This window comes from Tiliqua scincoides, chromosome 2 (assembly GCF_035046505.1).
Source record: "Tiliqua scincoides isolate rTilSci1 chromosome 2, rTilSci1.hap2, whole genome shotgun sequence".
NCBI lineage: Eukaryota > Metazoa > Chordata > Lepidosauria > Squamata > Scincidae > Tiliqua > Tiliqua scincoides.
The window spans coordinates 79803078-79828670 of record NC_089822.1 but is presented as its reverse complement, the minus strand read 5'-3'; the positions used below and the strand labels follow the sequence as shown (position 1 = coordinate 79828670).

Sequence of the window (25593 nt, the reverse complement as noted above, 5' to 3'; positions counted from 1 at the left end):
AGTGACATAAAAGTACAAGTGTGGTGAAAGACTTAAGCAAGACATTCTAGACCAGCCATTTTCAACCACTGTGCCGTAGCACACTGGTGTGCCACGAATGGTCCCCAGGTGTGCTGTGGGAATTTGGGAGAGGGTCATTTATCAATAGGACCATTAGGGGATGTGAGCCTCCATTGACAGCACAGTGTGCCTTGTCAATTGTCAAAAAGCTGATGGTGTGCCTTGACCATTTTAGTGCCTTGCCAGTGTGCCGCAAGATGAAAAAGGTTGAAAATCACTGTTATAGACATTGACAGAACAATCTTATGTGTGTGTGTGTTCAGAATTGTCCCACTAAGTTCAGTGGAACTTACTTCCAGGTACGTGTGCACAGGATTGAAGACCTCAAGTCACACTTTTCTCAGTAAATTATAATTTCAGTGATTTTGATATTGATGCTTTATAAATTAAATTGGTTAACTAAAGTCAGTAAGCATTTGATATAAAAGAGAGTGTTAATTGTACAGTTCACCCCCAGAACTTGGTAATGTAGCAGAAATCTTGAATTCAGGACACAGTAGGTTTTTATGAAACAGAGAGGAGACAAAAACACTCCCACATGAAAAATGTGCATGTGGTGGGTGATAAGTAGAAATCTGGATAAAGTCCGCACACTTTATCATCAAATTGGCTATTTGGCACATGTTTGCAATGTGGTGCTTGCTCATGGCTTCTGAGCAGCTCATTCCCTGTCCACAACAGTTTGGTTTTCAGAAAAAAAATCCAGCTCTTAAAGAGCAAAGCCTGGGAAGTACAACATTTATACAAAATTAAACACAGGATATTAAGATGGTTCATCGGAACAGACCTGTCATATACTCCTATAGAAATGCTTATCAATCACATTTAAAGGATCAAAATTTGCAAGAAATGTGAACTTTTAAATTTGGTTATTATGCCGTAAACCAGGCAAAACAAAGGACTGAATCGGTATGAATGGTATATGATACAACTGTGCAAGTGACTTCTTCAATGTTATATTATAAAGACTGTAAATTCTATTAGTCAAATAGATCAAGATCATTCATCCTATCAGTATAAAATTTTGAAAAATTTGATAAGGGGTACAATATGACTGCATTTCAGAAAATTCTCAAAGATTGACAGAGTTACAGCAGTTTTGGAAGTTCACATTGAACACCAAGCTCTAGATCACTGATTTTCAACCAGTGGCCATGGCACATTGGTGTGCCACGAACGGTTTACAGGTGTGCTGCAGGAGTTTGGGAGAGGGTTATTTATTAGTAGGGCCATTGGGGGATGCGACCCTTCCCCACAGCAGAATGGTGCGCCGTGTCAATTGCCAAAAGACATGGTGTGTCCTTAAATTTTAGCACCTTGTTAGTGTGTTGTGAGATGAAAAAGATTGAAAATGGCTGCTCTAGATTGTTTGCAATTGCTTTTGTACGCACCAAAAACTTGTAACAAGTTAATTGTATGTATATTAGGTCAAACATTCAAGTATTTTGCAAGGGTGTGCCTCTTAGCTATACAGTTCATGATCCATCACAATACAGCCACTTACAGTTGAGGAACTTAAGAGGGCATCACTTCCCAGGCAGTATGAATGGTGCTGATGCCATGGTTAGTAGTCTCTATACTAGTGTAGGTTAAGGACTTGTCTGACAGTTACTTACTTCAAATTAGCCTCTGTCATAAAACCTTCCTGCGTAAGCTGCTTGTTGCCTTTGAGTTTTACAAAAGAGATTCTTCTTTATTTAGTGGAGGGCTAAATCATTTATAGTAGTTGAAAGGAAACAATAAATGTCTTCCAGGTTTATACCCTAAGGTCTCATGATAACACCTTATATCCACAGAGATACAAATTATAGCGTACCTGGCAAACAAAATTAGTCTGAAACAGAGATGATAGGTGTGACATCCTCTACTGTAGCGCTCAAATTATTTCAATTACTCACTCTACCTTAAGATAAATGAATGTGAGCATTTCCTGTTCTGTGTTATTATTTTAACATGATGTTTGTCATTCAGTAATAATGAGATGACAGCCTTCATTACCTGACCATATGGCAAGTGTTAGAAGTATATGCAATCACATCATCTGCTGTAAATTACTGAACTTCCTACAAGCTAATTCACAAATATAAGATAAATGGACATAGCTATATTGACATTAAGTAACAAGGTCTTGCATGTTCCATTTAAATATACTTCTAAAACTTCCATTTAAGTAACTCTGATAAATAGTCAGGAATAATAAAGCAGTACATTTCTTTTAAAGATATATTTTGGAGTAAACAAAGCATATGGTAAAATGCAGTCTCTTAACTGAACAGCTGTTAACAAACTAAACTACTTGGGAAAACTAAAAATAGTTGAAAATGTGATGTAATCCAAACAGTTTTGTTACTGCACATTTTAAAATGTGAAGACTACTGTTCAATTAATCCTGGTAACTGAGGCAGGCCTTTTCTACATTAAAAAAATGTTTACTTAAACCAGTGGTTCTCAAACCCGCAGGGAGTAAGTCCTTGTGGGGGAGCGGGGAAGGCAATGGGGATGGGAGGAATTCAGCAACATGATCCCCAGGATTGTGTCACGAAGGGGGCTGCAGGGACTGGCATGCACTTACCAGTCCCTGCTGCAGCCTCCCAGGGGTGTGGAGGGCCCTGAGCAACCGTCCGCAGGGCTTCCCATCCTTCAGAAAGTGAAAGTGGAGTAATTGTGCTCCACCTCCAGTTTGCAATTGCAAACCAGAAGTGCAGGACAATTGCTCCGCTTTCACTTTCTGAAGTATGGGGAGCCCTGCGGAGGGTCGTGCAGGGCTCCCTGCACCCCAGGGAGGCTGCAGCAGGGACTGGTAAGTGCATGCCAGTCTCTGCAGCCCCCTTTGTGACACAATCCTAGAGTTTCAGCACTTTGAGGCCTCCTCAGAGAAAGGAAACATTTGTTCCCTTGCCAGCGGGTAAGCCCCAGCTGCCACCATAGGTCAACTTGGACCCCAGTGTTGACCCACAAAGTCGGATCAGGCCCAGGAAGGGGGTTAGGATTCAGTGGGCATTGCTGCCGCCAAACCAGCTTGAACTGCCCTCTACCCCACCCTCCACCTCCCCCTTTTGCCCACCTCACCCTCCCAACCTCAGTGAGGCAGGCGTCCACAAACAGTCTTCACATTGACCCAGCCACTGCATGCAGTGCTGGCCAGGCCATGAACTCCAGAAGTGTGATGTTTGCTACAGCTGCAAAGTGTGTTATGTCAGAAGAACATGCATACCAGCAGCATAATGTGCACATAGGATTGGGCTGTCATCATTTAACCAATACAGAGGAATACTTGACCCAGTGGAGAGCTGATTGGAGCAGTGACTCATAGAGCAACTGAGTGGAAAGTGAGAATTAATTATAATATATTTATTTCACCCCATCATGTTGTTTTTTGTCTGAATTTTGTATATACCCACCTATCAAGTCCTTCCCAAGGAAGAACACCTATTGAGTCCTTCCTAGTAAGGTGGACCTTGTTAACTGACTGATGGTGCTTGTGCTCATCCTGATGGTGTTAAGTGCTTTTCCAGGTGTTTTAGTGTGCAAAGTTTATTTATTTATTACAGAGGAAAATGGGTTAAACTTAAGTAAGGAAAATGGGTTAAACTTAGGGCTGGGACTACATAAGTTACACATGAGGATATTGGCCATAGATTACAACATGTCTTAATCCAAAAAAGAAATCAACAACGGCTGGAAAAAAAATCATTGATACAAAAATTATCATATTTGTCATTATACTAATTAATGATTTAACTAAACAATCACAATTGTTTAACTAAAATTATTTATCCAATCATAAAAAGGCTTCAAATTTTGCACATAAAATATTCTTACTGCTATACTGATATGTACAATAAAATGTTTCTTATATTGGTCTTCAATTTCTGATATCACATTTAAGAGGAATATTTCCGGTTTGAATGGTACTACACAATTCAATATCTCTTGTAACAATATATTTCATTTTCCAACATTTCTTTACTTTCCACATAACCACCACATATAATAAAGGATTCCCTCATTCTCTTTGAGTATCTAACAATTATTTGATGACCCAAGGTGCATTTTTGCTACTTTCTCTGGCATTAAATATCATCTATAAAACAATTGATATAAATTCTCTTTAGAAGATACTGCTTTAATTATCTTAATACCACTTTAATTATCTTAATATTTGTGTTCCAACTTTGTTTTCATTTACATCTACTTGATTTGACATAATTAATGGAATACTCCTCACTTCTGAGGAGAATTCAAACCATTAATATCTACAAAAAATTTTTCCACATTCTTCAGCCATTTTCCCTTCCTCTTAGTATTTTCTTTGTTCTCTGTCTTGTTGATATTTTCCTTCTTGCTCCTCCCAGTGCTCCTTCCACTCCTTCTTCTTCCCCTTAACTCCCCTATATTTCTTGATCCCTCTCTTTTCTTCTTCCGTTTTCTCCATTTTATTCTTTTTGAATTTAATCCAAAAATTCTTCTTCTTGAAAGGACGCGCTCTCTTTCTCTGAGAATTCCCTCTTTTTTCTTCCTGAAAATTCTGTGTTCTAATAATAAATGCTGCTTTTTCCATCTCCTGTCCCATTACAAAAATCTCCAATTCTTTAGTTTCATCTGACATTTGGTCCATTCTTTTTTCCATCCCATCCAGACTTTTCTTTGTTTGTCTGTTTGTCAGGGAGGAGTTTATTTGCCTCATTTGTTCAGATAGTTTTCCAACCTCTTGCTTCAGTTCATTTCTGAATTCTCACAACATATCCATTAATGAGGTCTGGCTTTCGCTAACATCCTTTAAATTTTTTGATATTCTTATCAGTATCAAATCAAGCCGATTCCCACAGTTAGAGTCATCCAATTCTTATTGTTTTGCATCCCTGCTTGTCAAAGATAGTCTTTAAGTTTTTATATCCAAAAGGGGTGGGTCAGTAATCCAATTCAAGTTAATAACACTGTCAAATTAAGTTAGTATACCTTTAATTGTTGAGGCCTGAGTCAAGCCTTTTGCGGCAAAAACGAAAGTGAAAATTGTTCCATACTTTAAAGATTGTTAATTTCTTTTCCATGCATACCATTCCAACCGGGTGATCCTTTATCTCTTTTCTTCCAATCATCCTTGTTACAAATAAGAAGAAGAAAAAAACTTCTCCAGCAGGGGCTTTTTAAATCCAGCCTTTTAATGAACTGGTTACTCACAGTTAAAGGCTTTGTTCGCTTTCATGTTTTCTCTAGGCCATGGGGGGGGGGAGTCCTCAGCTGTCTGAATCATCTCCGAAGATGGCATCCGGGATGCGATGTGATTCAGCACAGAGCAATCGGGGAAATATCTCTGAAACCGCCGTTTCAAGAGACTGCCCTGTTCAAGCTCTCAGCCTTTGTTCCTTCTTCTTGGCAACGAAGAGTATCTCATTGTTGAGGTCCTTGGAAAACACATCTATTTAGCAGTTCCCCCAGGAGCCCTCCAAGGTTCTCTGCTACTTCACTGAGTGTTAACTTGGCCCCCTTTCTCCAGGTGTTTTAGGATAGCACCCAAGGCCCCCATGACAACTGGGATTACTCTTGCTTTCCTGTGCCACAGTCTTTCAATTTCTATTTGCAGGTCTTTATACTTGGTGATTTTCTCCAGTTCTTTATAGTCTATTCTACTGTCGCCAAGTATTGCAATGTCTGCTATCCAGAATTTCTTGTCCTTCTTGTCAATGATGGCTATGTCTGGTGTGTTGTGTGGCAGATGTCTGTTGGTTTGTATTCTAAAATCCCAGAGCACTATGGCTTCTTCATTCTCTACTACTACTACTACTACTACTAATAATAATAATAATAATAATAAAGTATGTGTATGTTGGTTTCTCAGAAGCCAGATTTACCTTTTGTGACACTCATGCAATTCTCATGTGGCACACTGATATATTCCAGCACATAGTTTGGAAATTAAACATTTTATACAGGAATTAAGCCAGTGTGACTGTTAAGTGGAGAAGTTACCCATATTTGTTCACAACAAATATTTGAAATGATTAAGTCTGCCAACCTTTAAAAACCTATCAGGTGTGTCCTTTTTATGCCTTATACTACACACAGGCAAAGGGAAGTAAGCTCAAAAACAAAAGAATTGTTAGTAAAGCTATGGAAAATAAAGATATGCTTCTATTTACTTCTAGATAATTTCTAGATTTTTTTCTCTTGACTGCCTCTTTAAATACATTTTTAATTTTCTCTGACCCTACAAGAGACATCTATATATATATTTTCCATGAGCATTGATTTCTGACACTATTTTGGCAGTAAGGGTTTTTTTGAATTATGGGAGGTAATTAAAAAAAGAACACATGGCTTACATTCATCAGTTCTGTCTTTTAACGTATGATGCCTTACACTGAAATTGAGATTTAACTTGCTGGGCTCAATATCTTACAGATTAGGGTACCTTCTGTAATGTCTCAGCTGATATTTCTTTCACATTCTTCTTTGGAGTACTGTTCCTGACCCCATCCTCTTCACCAAGTCTGTAAAGCAGTTCTGGTAGGGAGAATAAATAATACACTGTGACACCTAATAACCTAGTAAAACAATATTAAGGCATTTTAAAGAAATGGGTTCATTAGTTTCCCAATTATGAATAATGTAGTCTATTTTCTTGTCAAGCCATTTGGTCAGTCTCAAAAGGTTGACCCCTTTTCAAACTTTTGTTGTATATAATTATTAATCTTTGTAGCATCACAGTGTTTTTTCCCCTGGTACAAGTCTTTCAAAGGTACAATAGATCTGCAGGTTAAAGATGCTGTACTTTTATTCCTGTCTTCATTCTTTTATAGACAATTCCCTCTGTGTCTTAAAAGGCGAATTTGCTGTCTTTTTATCTACACAGTCACTAGCAGTTTTGTTCTCTGGGTCTTATCCCCTGCCAGGAGGATCAGAGTGATTGGTGAACAAAGCAAGCAGTAACAGAATTAGGGTGGACGGAACTTTAAACTCCTTTCTTGTAAGGTGAAAGGTCAAGTACTTTACAGAATAAGTCACACATGTCATTCCACTGTAATGTTGGAGATTCATAGCAATTAGAAACTCCAGCAACCAACTGATGACCCAAGACTCTACACATACTCTGAAGAACATCTACACACTTGACAGCATTCTTTGGCAGCTTCTCCTCCCCACTCCAAACCAAAACTTGGAAACCTCAATACTTGTTTCTAAAATGTACTGTTCATTGTTTACAAAATGTACTTTTCATTGTTTACAGAAAGGGTTACATACTGTCCTAGCTGTCATCTTCAGCAAGGCAACCACCTGAAAACACAACCACAGCTGCATGTGGTAAGCAGGTGCGTGGAGTGGTTCAAGACATTTTTGTCACATCATTCCAACCCAATTTCTTCAGCGTGGTTTGTTACTACCTGCTGGAAACTGCCAGGTCCACTTTGGGAACCACTCACACTAATAGCTTACCATGTGGATCAGTACACATGACTTGTACGTGTGAATGGGTCATCACAGATGTTATACAGAGAAAACTGTTAATCCCCTGCTTTTCGACAAAGTCAGCTTAGACATTTAGTTGCTATTTAAGTATATGTTAAATAAATGTAAAGGAACTGAGTGATCTATATGCATGTGAGAACCAGACAAGAGCTGTGCTTTCATTGCAAATCAGATATTAAAAAACATTATCTAAAAGAAATGGATTGTAGCAGAAACTGCTCAAATGCTGTAAAAATATTCTTTTAAGCTAAGCAAGACATGCCTCCTTAGGGAATGATATCTGCAACATGGGGTAAAGGTTTGCTTTAGAAGCATCATTCAAAACTGCAAGTGGACACGGCGGGTCAGTTAAAAATTTTCAATTCACAAACAAAGCAAAAATAGGAGAAAAGCATGCTACTCTCTGTAGGTTAGCAATCCTCTTGGCATAAACAGTGACTAACAAGTTTGTTAGAGTGAATTAGACCTTTCTTTTGTCTTTGGAACATGTCATGGCCAATTAAAACTTCTGCATTCATGAAATAAATGGAGCACTACCCTAAAGATAATAAAAGCAGAAAAGAGTAAAACTGTGCAACTGGGGAATATGTACCTTTACCTTGATATTAATTTCTTAGCTCCCATGTTAGTTCCAAACATAGTCCCTCAACACAGTGGTACTGCATACATTTTCCACTTCCTTTAAGTAACATGCAAGGTAATACATAGATGCTTTTCATCTTTTTCTAAAAATTCACTCATTTGAATGTCAGCTGTAGCTTTTACAACATTTACTTTTAAGGGATTTTTAACAGAAAAAATAAATAATAAACTGATCAAAGGATCCAACATTAATCTTACAACATGATTAGGTATATGAATCATAACTGTACCTAAGGCATTGTATATCTTATACAAACTGATATCAAAAGTGACTTATTTCCCAGTGATCTAGAATATAAAGAATTCAGAATGCAACAACTTAGAAAGAGCTACACACTTGTAAAAATGTTCCTTGCTCCCATGCAAAACTATGTGAAGCTCATTCTAAACATTATAATGGTAGTTAAAAGCAACCACTTCAAAATAAATTAATGCCCAAGACACGATAATATTACTATCAGTTATTGTCCCCCACCCCATTCCAGTGACAGGTATGCTATACACCGCAGACAAACCTAAGAAAAAGATGCAGCTAGCCACAAATTCATTACTCACATAGTCTACAACCTTCAATTTGAAGAAATCCTAAACTGTGCATTTAGCCTTATGTAAAAGGATCAGTGTGTCTTGTTTGTGGATAGGTGATGGAAATGAGATACACAGATTTATTTCCCACCTTTCTCTCCAAAGGGCAAACAAGGCAGCTTACAACAACATCAAACATATATAAATTCAAAAATACATTAAAAATGCATACATAACACAACAGTAAGCCCCTGGCCCCCAAAGCTAGGTGAAATAGAAATGCTTTTAAACCTCTTTGGAACTGCTCCATTTGGAGGGGAGATTGAAAATTCTCTGGAAGCATGTCCCAGAGGTGTGTTGACACAACAGTGTAAGTCTTGTTTCTTACAGTCATCCCCTTTACCTCAGATGGCGGTGGAACTCTTAGCATAGCCCTACCAGAAAACATAAGGGAACCAACTGGACTTTATGGTAGTAGGCAATCCTGAAGGTCCCAGGTCAATTAGGGCTTTGTCAGTCAAGACCAGTATCTTGAATTGGGCCTGGAAACAAACTCACAGCCAGTGCAGTCGCTGAAGCAGCAGCCCAACAGAAACAAACTGCCAAGCCCCAGCAACCACATTCTGGCCTTTGTTCTGCCTCCAGAAACTGCAATGGTAACCATGGAAATGGTATACAATGGTAACAGCAATGAACTTATAATGTTGAGTGTGGGGAGCCCGAAGGGGGGGGGAACAGAACAGCAGATGCAAATCAGATTTAGGGTTCTAAATTGGGGTTAGGACAACACTGGCATGATGTCCAAATGGAGGTTACCTTCTCTTTCTTGCTGCAGACACATGTTCAGTTCTTGTATTGTAGCTTTATCCATAGATACACGTACTTTCATCTGATCCAGTTCTTCTTCTAAATTCAGTCTAGAAAAGATACATAAAGTAAGAATGAAAAAGTAAAGTAAGAATGAAAAAAATACAGTTATGGGCATATAGTACAAAAATATGAATTGAACAAAAGCATATTAAAGCACAGCACATTTGATCGTTTGATCACCTGGAACAAATAAAGGGTCCTCAACCCTAGCTGTTCTCATCAGCTGCTGTCCAGCTGTCATGGACAAATTCAGTGAAGGAGCTATGCTAATTAAGCCATGGGCCTGCTAAGCTAGCAGCTGCACCCTCAGCAAGGCGGAAGAAAAACAGAAAGACCCATTTAGGACCAAGGATAAGTTATCAATGCCATCAAGTCACAAATGATGGTTCCTTGACGAGCAGACCCCACAAAAGAATACAAAACTCAATTGGAAAAAAGTTGGGTCCTGCATCTCATTTCACTTCCTATCCTGGGTCTATTTGATTCATGGGTGCTGTGTTAAGCTACCCCCCCCCATTCCAGCCACAATCCAAAGGCCACCATATCAAGCTGGCAGCCAGGACTGGTATCCTCCTCTTCCTTTACAGACTGCTTCCCCACTTCTCTCCGAGTACAACTGAAGCTGTTGTGCCAGCACAGGCTGGGCAGTCATACTTCATGGGCCACCTTGCCACCTACCCCTCTCTCCTGGGAAAGTGGTTCTAGCTCTCTTGCCCTTCTTCACTACATTGAACCACTGAAGGCTACTATCTAGCTTTTGGGCTTGCTTCAGTCTTCTTCCTGCCTTTTAAACTCTGCTTGGAAACAGGAAAATCACCCGGTCTTGGCACTCTTGTCCCTCGTCACCTGGATTGCATCATACTGCATCCAGTAGAAATGGACTGATAAAGGGAATTAGAGGACAGGTCCTCTCATGGAATGAGAACTGGTTGGAGGCCAGGAAGCAGAGAGAGGGTGTAAATGGGCAATTTTCACAATGGAGAGAGGTGAAAAGCGGTGTGCCCCAAGGATCTGTCCTGGGACCGGTGCTTTTCAACCTCTTCATAAATGACCTGGAGACAGGGTTGAGCAGTGAAGTGGCTAAGTTGGCAGACAACACCAAACTTTTCCGAGTGGTGAAGACCAGAAGTGATTGTGAGGAGCTCCAGAAGGATCTCTCCAGACTGGCAGAATGGGCAGCAAAATGGCAGATGCGCTTCAATGTCAGTAAGTGTAAAGTCATGCACATTGGGGCAAAAAATCAAAACTTTAGATATAGGCTGATGGGTTCTGAGCTGTCTGTGACAGATCAGGAGAGAGATCTTGGGGTGGTGGTGGACAGGTCGATGAAAGTGTCGACCCAATGTGTGGCGGCAGTGAAGAAGGCCAATTCTATGCTTGGGATCATTAGGAAGGGTATTGAGAACAAAACGGCTAGTATTATAATGCCGTTGTACAAATCGATGGTAAGGCCACACCTGGAGTATTGTGTCCAGTTCTGGTCGCCGCATCTCAAAAAAGACATAGTGGAAATGGAAAAGGTGCAAAAGAGAGCGACTAAGATGATTACGGGGCTGGGGCACCTTCCTTATGAGGAAAGGCTACGGCGTTTGGGCCTCTTCAGCCTAGAAAAGAGACGCCTGAGGGGGGACATGATTGAGACATACAAAATTATGCAGGGGATGGACAGAGTGGATAGGGAGATGCTCTTTACACTCTCACATAATACCAGAACCAGGGGACATCCACTAAAATTGAGTGTTGGGCGGGTTAGGACAGACAAAAGAAAATATTTCTTTACTCAGCGTGTGGTCGGTCTGTGGAACTCCTTGCCACAGGATGTGGTGCTGGCGTCTAGCCTAGACGCCTTTAAAAGGGGATTGAACAAGTTTCTGGAGGAAAAATCCATTATGGGGTACAAGCCATGATGTGTATGCGCAACCTCCTGATTTTAGAAATGGGTTATGTCAGAATGCCAGATGCAAGGGAGGGCACCAGGATGAGGTCTCTTGTTATCTGGTGTGCTCCCTGGGGCATTTGGTGGGCCGCTGTGAGATACAGGAAGCTGGACTAGATGGGCCTATGGCCTGATCCAGTGGGGCTGTTCTTATGTTCTTATGTTATGTTAATCTTGGACCTTAGTCTGTTGCCCAAGACTGCACCGAGGCAAAGAGGCAAAGAAGGAAGGCCCTTAGCCAGGGAGACAGACCAGGGACAGACTGCACTTGCTCCCGGTGTGGAAGGGACTGTCACTCCTGAATCGGCCTTTTCAGCCACACTAGACGCTGTTCCAGAACCACCTTTCAGAGTGCGATACCATAGTCTTTTGAGACTGAAGGTTGCCAACATGATGGTGCAGTCTTGCCATCAATCCACAAACCCTCCTCTATGTATGGGCATATAGTTTGTTTGTCTCATGTGCAGTCAAATTGACAACATGCTTAATGTTTCTATTATTTACCTTCTTTGAGCAAATGGCTGCTCAATTAAGTAGTGTAAGCCCCTTTGAGCAGCTGTGCCAGTTAGGAGGGTTTATCTGGTGAGACTAGCTTCCACACTGGAAGGGACTGAAGTTATACACTCATTGTTTGTAGCCTTTGGATTCAGGTTAAAGAGAACTGCCACCTAATCACAGCCTTTTGAAGTGCTCCAGACTGCAGGAATCCATCTTCCTTCTTTCCTTTCTCTTCCTAGGTTCCTCTTAGGGCAGTGTTTTGCAAACTGTGGGTTGGGACCCACCAGGTGGGTCACAAGTCAATTTCAGATGCGTCTCCATTCAATATGTATTTTATTTCTAATATATTAGACATGGTGCTACCATGGTATGTGACTGCATTTGGGGAAATGTTACAGATCTGTACTTTTAACAAACTACTATGTATACGTTTTTAACAATGATAGTCAATGGGGCTTACTCCTGGGTATGTGTGGATAGAATTGCAGCTTTTGGGATGTTGGGAGAATTTTTTTTTTAAACAGATCAGCAACTGTTTGGGTGGGTTAGGAGGGTTCTTCTTTATTTTAAATACATTTTAAAATGTATACTTATCATAAACTTTTAATTTACTTTATTTATTTAATTTTGTTGTATGGGGGGTGTTAAAAATTTTCCTGCTTGATGTCACTTCCGGTCATGACATCACTTCCAGGGTTAATTGTCACCACTTTTGGTGGGTCCTGACAGATTGTCATTCTAAAAAGTAGATCCTGGTGCTAAAAGGTTTGGGAACCACTATCTTCACTTATCATTCCAATCCCCTAAAACCTCCAGTTCCCCAGCTCCCCTTGGAGAGCATAATTTCCTTACACTCTTTTCTCCCCCTTCATTTTCCCCTCCCTGCTTTTGCTATTATGTGCCCTTTTCCCTTTTAGGAATTTCCTCTTTCCTATCTTTCCTTTCTCTCTGTATATATCAACTGATAGTGTTTAGGACCTAGCTGTATGAAGGGCTAAGACACATTGATCTGATTCATTTTGATCGCTCTTCCCTATCATTGTTAAATTATCTCCACAAAATAAAGGTGTGTGTTGCACCTTTCACCTTCTCCTCTCTCCATTTCCCACTGAGCTGCGCCACTGGCAACTATACAAGGTCCCACACATGAAATGATTTTCTCCCTTATTTGCATGTTAATGCGTGCATAAAAGCACGCTTGCTAACAGTTTCTACTCTGGCATAGTCCAGTTTAGCAAGAAAATCTAACTCATTTCTACTCCTTGTATTTATATACACACACGTTTAAGGCTAAGTTTGAGTAAGCTTAAAATCAGGAATCTAACTGGGTAAGGAAGAGGCTTCCAGATGTGTAAATTATCTGACAATAGAGGATATTGTCAAGATTGCCTACTTAATTTTATTCACCTGAAGAGTACATAAATAAATAAAATATATTTCTATTATAATGCCACACTTTCATGCTTGACTATTGTCTCACTAACAGATTTGATGGCAAGGGTAAAAACAAAGTAAATAGTACAGTAAAGGTTATGACTTGATACACTCCGCTCTGCTAGTTAACAGAGCAGTTCTTGTGTGTGTGTGTGGTATACACACAGATGTGCATGCATATTTCCAGCATGATTAATATGTATTTCAATTACAAATGGAAGATTAATAGAATGTATTCTCCTGTTTTAATATTTTTTATTCTAGCTAATATAGTTTAAATACTGATGTAACTTTAAACAGCTAATACAGGATGAGCGTCCCTAATCCAAAATGCTCCAAAATCCAAAACTTATTTACTTATGACATTATTTTTTCACTGTATTAATGGCATGTCTTTTTTTTTTCTTCAGTATTAAGTACTTATGTGTGACTAAGTGTAAAAAAAATATTGCTTAACAGGAGCATATAAATATAAATTCAGAGTCAGAAATGATGGTGATGCCAAACAAACACACGTTGTCCACATGGGCAGCTGAGATAGTGACACCTTTGCTTTCTGATGGTTCAGAGTACACAACCTTTGTCTCAAGCACAAAATTATTAAAATATTTTATAAAATTACCTTCAGGCTCTGTGTATAAGGTGTAGATCAAACATAAATGAATTCTGTGTTTCGACTTGGGTCCCATTCCCAAGACAACTCATTGTGTGTATGAATATATTTCAAAGCCCAGAAAACTTCTGTTCTCTAGCATTTCGGATAAGGAATTTATTTAGCGTATGGCATATGATACAAGGACTTATATATCAGTTAAACTAGATCAAATGTCAATGTCCAGTTCATGCAGCCATTCAAGGACAGAGTTACCTTCAAAGAAAAAGTCAGACCATGGGCCAGTATATGGCCTCAGTTTGCAGCCAGACACAATGTGGTACATGGTTTGGTGGGAGAACCCGCAATCACACTGAGGGGTAGATACTAGCCCCCATTCCTGACAAACACTCCATTCCATTCCTGACAAACTAGCCCCCAGTCCTGACAAACACCATGTAGGGTACGGATCCTATTCAAAGTTTTCCAATGCTGGCAAGGTAAGTCGAAACCTGGCACTTTAAGTGTAGGATCGTCTATATAGCTACCCATTTCTGGGCGTTCGACTGCCCATTTAGCTTTCCATTGGGCACTGATGCTAAAATTGTTCAGCAGATATTGTGCGAGTGCCAGAGAAGGCTTCCTGGATTTGAGTCTACCAACTGATAGATGAGGAAGATCGGCATGCACTGGTAAAAGTGGGTTGGTGATTTTTCTGTATTCTTTCACTAAAGCCTCTTGTCTCCGTAGGACTGATGGTGCTATGTGGCTCAAAACAGAGAGCCAACAGACAGGTGTGGGTCTTATACAGCCGCTTATGATCCTCATGGTTTCATTTAGCATCAATCTTGCTAGTATGATAGCTGTTAAGCCATACTGGAGCACAGTATTCTGCTGCAGAGTAGATCAATCTTAATGCTGATTAATGTTCTAAGAGTGGTAGCTGAAGCTCCCCATCTTGTTCCTGTTAATTTCTGGAGTATGTTGTTCCTGGTATTGATTTTTGTGGCTGTATTCTCGAGGTGTGGACTCCTCTCAGAAGACCTTAAGATTCTGGGAAAATATTTTGCTGACTGGAGGTTAATACCCAGTATCAGCAAAACAGTGACTACATGCTTCCACCTTAATAAAAAACCAGCTAATGCAGCCCGAAGGTCTATCTAAATAACAACCTACTCCCTTACAATCCCCATCCAAAATATCTTGGATAAGGGATACTCAATCTGTATAACTTTAAAGACCTTTACAGTTTGGGGCCAGGGCATCTAAGGGACTGTTCTCTTCTGTACAGTCATAATAAAATAATAATAACTTTATTTTTACCCCACCTTTCTCCCCGAAGGGACTCAAGGTGGCTTACAACAGATTAAAAAGTATAATTTAAAACAAATAAAAACATATTAACACATATCATAAAAACAGCAGTCAGATAAAAAATAGGTAAAAAGAGCAAAGAGCAGCAGCAAATCATAAAAGGCCTGTAAAAAATATTAAAAGATGTTAAAAAGGACGAGAACTCAGAAGGCTTGTTTAAACAGAAGGGTCTTCAGGCCTGGCCGAAAGGTCTCAAGAGGGAGCCATTCTTAAGCCAAGGGAAAGGGAGTTCCATAGCGTTGGTGCCACTACTGAGAAGGCCCTATTTCTTGCCGCCGCCCCATTTCATGCCCACCCCCTAAGATCATCTGAGGGGCCCTCTTGCAAGTGCCACCCATGTTGGAGGTCAAGGGGGGGCAATAAAAAATAGGACCTTTTTAATAGTGGCACTGCAATTGTGGAACTCTACCTTAATCATTTAAGAACTGTGCCCTTATTAGCATTGTTCCACTGTGAACAAAAAACCTTTTTATTTACAATAGTTTTTTTGGTGGGGGGTGATTATGTTGAAGGTTATGCATTAAAGGATTCTGCTTTTGCTGCTATTTTTAGTTACTGTTTTATTGTTGGCTTTGTTTTTAATATGCTCATACTGCTGCCTTTTCAAAATTCCTGGCAAAGTGTTTTCAATCTTTTGCGCTATATGGAATAATTATACTGCTCTTGAAAAGCTTTTTGTGGATGTATGTTTTATATATCTAATTTTGTATATTAATGTATTTTAATAATGTTATCAGCTATCTTGAATACCACTTAGAGAACTTTCAGTCAAATCATACTTCATACAGTAAACATCAAAATCAGCCCACTGTGTTTCCCGTGTATTGTCTCTCACTGTGTCAGCCAATAATGTGGAATGGAACAGGAAATGCTGACAAGATTGCATCACATTCTGTTTTTCTAGAGCTACTCTACTGTTACAGGTTAGGAGGGATAAGTCACATGGAGTTACTGTTTAAGATAACAACCTCACGTTAAGCAGCACATCTATGTCTTCCTAAGACTGCAATGGTCTCAACTTGCAATCATTCGTATAAAAACTACTTGCAGTCATACATATAAAATCCCTTGCACTGAGTACATATTTTAGTCCAAATTACTCCAATTAACGATTCATTAAGATACAAAAAAACTGAAGAAAGAATTACAAATTACAGCCAAAAAAAAATTAATAAGTGCATAACAGAATAATTGTCTTTATAAAGATGTCACATGTAATAATGCTGACAGATTAACTAATTATCATGACCGTAGGTAAGGTAACTGGATACAAGCAATAACCACAGTCATTTATGTCAAATCCTATATGCAAAGTACCTGGTATCACAAAAATAATTCAGATAGGATACATCAGGAAGTTATTAGATCACTCTTTGCAAACATAAGTTTTTTATGATACAATCCTTATATAATGGAGCTTATCTCAGAAATGCATTGCCAAAATTATGCATTATCTTCATTCAAATGACAACCTACATAAAGGTCTCATCAAACCTTTCACTTTCTAGGGGTGCACCTAAGATATTTAAATTGTGACAATCACATCTGCAACGTGAATATCATACAGATGTATTCATCAGGGAACAAGGATGGGTTGCAGTTTCCTGCTAAGTACAGTATTTTTCACTCCATAAGATGCACCTGACCATAAGACGCACCTAGTTTTTAGAGGAGGAAAACAGGAAAAAAAATATTCTGAACCAAATAGTGTAAATATTTAATAAACTATAACTGAACAACATTTGAACCATGTAAAGTGAACAGCAGTCAACAGTGGCATTAAGAACCATTATCACTGTCATTAACAAATGGAGAGACTTAAAGGTTTGAGTACTCTAGTTTTCTGGAAACCCCAAGAACTCATCAACGCTAGAGTCAGAATTTATGAAGCTCACAAAAGCAGGTGCACACAAATAGGGGATCACATTATCTTTCTGCTACAATGATGTTCTGCCAAATTCCAATCCACTGGGCCTCGTGCCCGCTTAAGGCTGATCAGTCCCCCTTGTGCAACTCACCAGTGCAGCAAGCAAAAGTGAGTCCAGTTCCAGTCCACAGATGCCAAGTAAATCAGTCCCATCAATCAGAGTTGCCAAATCAGAGTCCAGAGCCAATAAGCCAAATTACAGTCCAAGGTCAGTCAAATCCATCAGGGTATCCAAGTCCAGTCACAATCCACAGTCAGATTCCAAATTCAATAAACCCAGTCAGTCTCCTCTCCTACCTCCAACCTACACTCCTTCAAGACCCACAAACCCTTTCTGCCTCAGGTACTCCTTATATCCCTGAGGGCCCTATTGCCTTCAAGTGGCTGCAGCTGTGCAGCACACTCTGCTGGATGCCCAGGCCTTACCCTTAAAGGGGCCACTGCTGACACCACATCTACCTCCTCACCAGTTCTTCCGTGATTCCGATACAAATGAACAAGTGGAAAGTCCAACCACAACTTGAATTCTCAAGACACAACAAACCTCTGGATTTATGGTGAGAACCGAGCCTTACCTGGGGCTTGTGCAATAAGCAAACACTGGCATTCTGACCAAGGAGACAGTTTTTTCTTTGTGATGGGGGGGGGGGGCTTACATTCAGATGCTGGATGAGGTGAGTGAAAGCGCCCCTCCCCTGCTGTGTGAGTGTGTGTGGGGGGACAGAGCATCTGTGTGTGTAAGAGAAGGGGGCAGCCTGTGTGTGTGAGAGAGGGGGAGAAGTGTTTGTGTTGCAGAGAAGTTGTGATGCTCCAGGCTTGGGGTGGGGGGAAAGAGAAGCTGTGATGCTCCAGGCTTGGGGTGGGGGGGAAAGAGAGGCTGTGATGCTCCAGGCTTGGGGGGGAGAGACACTTTCCTGGGAGTAAGCCCCCCTGACTCTAATTGGACTTACTTCAGAGTAGGCATGCACAGGATTGGGCAGTGAGACTGCCACCCCACCCACGCTTTCCTGGGAGTGAGCCCCAGTGACTCTGAGACTTACTTTTGACTGCCCGGGGAAGCAGAGCAAGCGGGCAGGGGGCGGGGCCAGGGCTGGGGCGGAGTGTTTTTTGTTTGTTTGTTTGTTTTTGCAGTATTCGCTCCATAAGACACACACACTTTTCCCCCCACTTTTTTGGGGGGGGGGAAGTGTGTCTGATGGAGCGAAAAATACGGTATACATGTGGAGGAAAACCTGGGTTCACCCATGCATAATGTGTGCAATGGCCTTCAGGAAAGGAGCAGCTATACTTTGGATTCTACAAGGAGAAGCTATACTTTATGTTGGAGAAGCCAACATAAGGTCTTTCATAATGAAAAAACCCAACTATTGAAGACAGCTTTTCTTTTTCTTAGAAAATTTTTATTAAAAATGTTCATTATTAACCTCATCGATGCTCAAACATTGAAATACTTCATTTTACATTTTACAAGTCTTGAACGTTGTATTGAACATTGTATTGTTCAATACATTTTACAAGTATTGAACATTTTACATTTTACAAGTATTGAACATTGAAATACTTCATTTTACATTTTACAAGTATACTTTGCAGAAAAAGACAAAGTTATAGTATAACACACGTCCAAGAGAATGTGTTGCAGTGAAAGTGGACCCTTCTATAGCCCACTAGTGGTTCCATAAGTCTCCTGCTTTTATTATCTGACTGTGAACACAATCCTAACCAGGTCTACTCAGAAGTAAGTCCTATACTGTTCAATGGGGCTTACTCTCAGAAAAGTGTGCTTAGGATTGCAGCCTGTGGCAGTAAAACAATAGTGTAGACTAGCTATAGTTTGTAGAGTCAAAAGTTAGGCAGGTACAACAAATGGTTGCTGGGAAGGAAGGACTGGTGGAAATGAATCAATGGCACCTTCTTTTCTAAATTGTGTGATTAAAATTGGTATCTTCAACAGATGCAAAAGAATGAGTTATTGTCCTTGAGGCCATGCTAGGACTCTGCTCCATTATCCCGAGTTTTGCTATGTCAGCAAGGTAGTTTATACTAGGATTATTTATTACTTGCCTAAATTACAACCAGCTCTGTACTCCAGCATTTCTTCATCAGGATGTGATGGGCTAACTTGAAACCAACTATGAGTACCTGGTCACTTTGAATGTGAATATAGGACGGCTGTCATGGAAATAAAGCTGCCTTTTGTTACTAGCTAGCAAATTTTCTTCAATGACTCTTTGTAAAACTATTGTTAATCTCACTCTTTCACTTTCATTTCACATGTAGATGTGTGAAATTAGGATTGAAAAGAATGACACTGCTCAATCTGCTACCTCCCCCCTATATCCCCTAGAAGTGTTTTAGATTGTAGGATCTGAAACAAGCTGGAACTAGTTCTGACTTTTTGAGCACAAGTATGACAAAAGTTTTCCCTTTGCTCCCCCAGTGTTGAGATTCAGGTACATCTGCTTGCAATAAGGGCAAAATATGCTCTTTCCAAAGGTCTGTATATTTGTGTGTCAACTGACAGCTTTGGTAGGTGAGAGCAAATCTTGGAGCAGGTGTTTGATCTAGCCTGTATGAGGAAGCAAAAAACCATTACACACATTGGGGGATAAGTCTGCCAAATGAGAGTGTAAAGGGAGGAAAAAGAGTACAAGTATTACTTACATTTCAGTCATGTTTGTGCTACTGAGAATGATTTATTGAATTCCTTGGCCAATTTTGATTATCTGAAAGTTAGATAACCATCAAGTAGTTCTTCAACTAGCCCAAGACAGCTGTTTGACATTTTCTGGATTTTCCAACCAGGGTTAGTTGAACAGCCACTGCAATGTTGTTTCAAATGGCTAAATTTAGACCAAAATAAGGCCAAAACCTACAAGAGGTTTTTTTCGCTACAGCAGATAACTACTGAAAATGTCCCGATGTGTCCTCCTTTAGATGAAAATTTTTGATTTGTAAATTTATACTTGATTCATTACTGAGAAACATTCTTTTTTTCAAAACAAATCTTTCATTAGGCAAGTTAAATGATGACTTGACTTTAGATGAGGGTGCTCCATATTCCCTTCCTGTGCTTCAATTCCTTTCCTGATTTCCTGATTCAGGCAAACCATATTCCATACAAACCATGGAAGAGCACAGAGTGTAAGTGGATAAACCAGTATAGTCCGCATTTTTGAAGATTTGCCTATACATAAAACATGCCAAAAAAAGGCTACATGCTGAAATGTGTTGGGTCAACAACAACCCACAATATCTTTTTCCTGCATCTGTTCGCAGACTTCCTCATTTTTCTGCTACTTTCTCCTTTTTCACTCAGCTGTACTAGCAAGCATGCATTTGCCTGAAACCAGAGGTCAGAAAAGCAATTCCAGTTTGTGAACAAAGTGAGGAGGAAGGAGCCCAAGCCCTGTTCATGTAACACTAAATCACGGTGAAGAGTGGAACAGCCCACTTGAGGGATAAAAGGAAGAGGAAGCTGGGTATGAAGCTGTCTTATACCGAGTAAGATTATTAGGGCACAATCCTAACCCCTTATGTCAGTGCTTTCCAGCACTGACACAAGGGCAATGCAGCTCTGAGGTAAGGGAACAAACATTCCCTCACTTTGAGGAGGCCTCTGTGAGTGACACCCAACTGCAGGATGCAGCACACATCCCATTGGCACTGCTATGCCAGTGCTGGAAAGTACTGACATAAGGGGTTAGGATTGCGCCCACAGTTTACTCCATTTGTCAATAACTCTCCAATGTGCCAGGAGAGGTCCTAAGTCTGCAATTCAGGATCTTTTTTATTTTTTTAAACTGAAGACACTAGGAATTGAACCCAACCATGTGTTCTACTACCAACTATGACCTCTCAGGCATGGGAGGACCACTCTTTAACTGAAGTTAATGCATCAGCTACAGCAGCGATTCCCAGGCTGTGAAGTGCAGCTCCCAGGGTGGCATCGTGAATGTGCAGGTGTGTTGCAGGATGCCTGCCGGCCAAATGCAACACCACAATATCATGCGATAAACAGTGGTAGATAAACAGAGGGCTGAGCTCCTGCACACATGGTTTTCATGCACTTGAGAAAGGCCACTGGCCCACCCTGGGCCTCTTACCACTGTTTGTAACAATGCACCACCGTTTCCAGACCCAGAAGTAACTGGCAATGACATCATCACCAGTTACTTCTGGGAGCTGCACTGCAGCCTTTTGGAACAGAGTTAGTCTAGTCATAGTTATCCATGCAGTGGTGACATCTTGCTGGGAAGACCTCCAGTGAGGGAGATCCCACCACTTCCCATGATAAAAATCTTTTTTGTTTATCCACACCTACTAGATTTTTAGTTTTATTTGGAGATTTATATTCAGTTGGACCTCGGTTAACTTCCTGCTTCCTGTTACCATTCAAATCTACTTTCATCAAGCATTCAAGCTGCTAGCAGCCTGCTCATGTCATGCTATAAACTTGAATGCTTATAGCAATCTGTTAAAGCAGGGGTCTCCAAACTTTTTGTCTAGAGGGCCGCATCAAATATATTGTGTGGTGTTGAGGGCCGGAAAAAAATTTAAATATAAAATTTAAATAAATAAGACTTCCGACGGGCGGACTTCCCTCAAATGAGGAGGCTGGTTAGAAGGAGGTTGAAAGGGAGGGTAAAAAGAGTCCAATCTCTCCAGAGTGCATGGAGGCTGCTTAAAACAACAGTAATAGAGGCCCAGCAGAGGTGTATACCGCAAAGAAAGAAGGGTTCCACTAAATCCAGGAGGGTGCCCACATGGCTAACCAGCCAAGTTAGAGAGGCTGTGAAGGGCAAGGAAGCTTCCTTCCGTAAATGGAAGTCTTGCCCTAATGAGGAGAATAAAAAGGAACATAAACTGTGGCAAAAGAAATGTAAGAAGGTGATAGGGGAGGCCAAGCGAGACTATGAGGAACGCATGGCCAGCAACATTAAGGGGAACAATAAAAGCTTCTTCAAATATGTTAGAAGCAGGAAACCCGCCAGAGAAGCGGTTGGCCCTCTGGATGGTGAGGGAGGGAAAGGGGAGATAAAAGGAGACTTAGAGATGGCAGAGAAATTAAATGAGTTCTTTGCATCTGTCTTCACGGCAGAAGACCTCGGGCAGATACCGCTGCCCGAACGGCCCCTCCTGACCGAGGAGTTAAGTCAGATAGAGGTTAAAAGAGAAGATGTTTCAGACCTCATTGATAAATTAAAGATCAATAAGTCACCGGGCCCTGATGGCATCCACCCAAGGGTTATTAAGGAATTGAAGAATGAAGTTGCAGATCTCTTGACTAAGGTATGCAACTTGTCCCTCAAAACGGCCATGGTGCTAGAAGATTGGAGGATAGCAAATGTCACGCCTATTTTTAAAAAGGGAAAGAGGGGGGACCCGGGAAACTATAGGCCGGTCAGCCTAACATCCATACCGGGTAAGATGGTGGAATGCCTAATCAAAGATAGGATCTCAAAACACATAGACGAACAGGCCTTGCTGAGGGAGAGACAGCATGGCTTCTGTAAGGGTAAGTCTTGCCTCACGAACCTTATAGAATTCATTGAAAAGGTTAACAGGCATGTGGATGCGGGAGAACCCATGGACATTATATATCTGGACTTTCAGAAGGCGTTTGACACGGTCCCTTACCAAAGGCTACTGAAAAAACTCCACAGTCAGGGAATTAGAGGACAGGTCCTCTCGTGGATTGAGAACTGGTTGGAGGCCAGGAAGCAGAGAGTGGGTGTCAATGGGCAATTTTCACAATGGAGAGAGGTGAAAAGCGGTGTGCCCCAAGGATCTGCCCTGGGACCGGTGCTTTTCAACCTCTTCATAAATGACCTGGAGACAGGGTTGAGCAGTGAAGTGGCTAAGTTTGCAGACGACACCAAACTTTTCCGAGTGGTAAAGACCAGAAGTGATTGTGAGGAGCTCCAGAAGGATCTCTCCAGACTGGCAGAATGGGCAGCAAAATGGCAGATGCGCTTCAATGTCAGTAAGTGTAAAGTCATGCACATTGGGGCAAAAAATCAAAACTTTAGATATAGGCTGATGGGTTCTGAGCTGTCTGTGACAGATCAGGAGAGAGATCTTGGGGTGGTGGTGGACAGGTCGATGAAAGTGTCGACCCAATGTGCGGCGGCAGTGAAGAAGGCCAATTCTATGCTTGGGATCATTAGGAAGGGTATTGAGAACAAAATGGCTAGTATTATAATGCCGTTGTACAAATCGATGGTAAGGCCACACCTGGAGTATTGTGTCCAGTTCTGGTCGCCGCATCTCAAAAAAGACATAGTGGAAATGGAAAAGGTGCAAAAGAGAGCGACTAAGATGATTACGGGGCTGGGGCACCTTCCTTATGAGGAAAGGCTACGGCGTTTGGGCCTCTTCAGCCTAGAAAAGAGACGCTTGAGGGGGGACATGATTGAGACATACAAAATTATGCAGGGGATGGACAGAGTGGATAGGGAGATGCTCTTTACACTCTCACATAATACCAGAACCAGGGGACATCCACTAAAATTGAGTGTTGGGCGGGTTAGGACAGACAAAAGAAAATATTTCTTTACTCAGCGCGTGGTCGGTCTGTGGAACTCCTTGCCACAGGATGTGGTGATGGCGTCTAGCCTAGACGCCTTTAAAAGGGGATTGGACAAGTTTCTGGAGGAAAAATCCATTATGGGGTACAAGCCATGATGAGTATGCGCAACCTCCTGATTTTAGGAATGGGTTAAGTCAGAATGCCAGATGTAGGGGAGGGCACCAGGATGAGGTCTCTTGTTATCTGGTGTGCTCCCTGGGCATTTGGTGGGCCGCTGTGAGATACAGGAAGCTGGACTAGATGGGCCTATGGCCTGATCCAGTGGGGCTGTTCTTATGTTCTTATGTTCTTAGAGATGGAACTTAGATGAGTGAATAAATGAATCAATGGGCTCATTCATTCAACCTCTCTGGCCCTCAGAACATCCTCCAGATGCAACCAGAGCATAGCTCTGGTCATGTTCAGTTGAGTGGGCTAGTGGCTTTCAGGTGACAAGAGGCTGGCAATGGGCCAGATAAGAGGCTCACCACAGGCTGCATCTGGCCCCCAGGCTGGGGTTTGGAGACCCCTGTGTTAAAGCAAGAAACACTTTGCCAGTAAGCTTTTAAACAATGGTAATGGTTGTGGGGGGCTTGTGGACGCACTATTAGGACAGGCATCCCCATATCCATGGATTCTGTATCCATGGAGGCCCCTGGAACTGATCCCCTGTGGATACAGGGGCACACCTGTATATGATATGGGATACAGTACTATAAATGAGCCTCTCCACTTTCAAGGCAGAGAAGCAATGCTACTTTGCATTTTTATCATGGTTTCTGAATGTACAAAGAATTTCACATTTATTACATTGCAAAAGTCCTTACAACAACCTTGCAAGGGAAGTCAGTATTATTATCCCCATACTACAGCTGGATGGCTGAGGATGAGAGAGTGCCTTGCCCAAGTCAATCTAGTGAGTTCATGGCAGAAAGAAGATTTGAACTGGGAAAGTCCTGATTCACAGGCTGGTCTCTTAGTCTATATGCTATACCAGATCTTTGAAGGCCAAGGCCAAGAAGTTCTTACTAAACAGCCCAGCTTGTCAGACTCTGAGACAGGACGAAACTTGGAGAGTGAGTAACATCAGGTTCTCAAAAAGGGCTTCCCATGGGATCTATCCAGATCTACCATCTATCCAGACACATAATCTACTGCCATAGGGGAATCAGTGATATGTCTCCTTATAACCACAACTGTACCTCTGATGCAAAGGAACTTTGGCATGCGATGGCTATTTTAAATATGACTGTACCATAGCTCTCAGCTCAAACTGAGTGGTATGCAAAGAAGCTGAACTGTGCAGGCGTGAAGTAGCAAGTAAGCAGCCCTGTTCTGCTCATAGCAGCTGCTTCAAACCACTGGGACACTATTGAGCTAGAAGTAATCATACAATCACATTTACATCTGCTACCTCCCATTCCTGGGATTTATCTGTACTGGTTCTTGAAGACCTATTCAAAAGTCACCAATAAGACACAGAGCAACAGCAGCATAGAAAACAGCCCTATTACCCTGCTTAGCTTTAGCCCTACTAGCCTAGCAAATGTCACCAATTTTTAAAAAAGGAAATAGAGAGTACCCAGGAAACTACAGGCCAGTCAGTCTAACAACTGTTCTAGGTAAGATGGTGGAAATTCCCATAGATAAAATCTTAAAACAGACAGAAGAACAAGCCTTGCTGAAGGAGAATCAGC

At 41.1% G+C, this 25593-nt stretch overlaps 1 protein-coding gene across 3 annotated transcripts in view; it reads right to left on the bottom strand.

Annotated features, from left to right (window-relative positions):
• CNTLN (centlein) overlaps positions 1-25593 on the bottom strand; it is a 248268-nt gene that overhangs the window by 103480 nt on the left and 119195 nt on the right. For all 3 annotated transcript variants that reach the window (XM_066615164.1, XM_066615162.1, XM_066615163.1), the window contains 2 exons: positions 9511-9611; positions 6473-6564 (listed from right to left, as the gene is read on the bottom strand). In XM_066615164.1, the coding sequence (XP_066471261.1) occupies positions 6473-6564; positions 9511-9611 (193 nt within the window). The remainder of the gene's footprint in view (positions 1-6472; positions 6565-9510; positions 9612-25593) is intronic.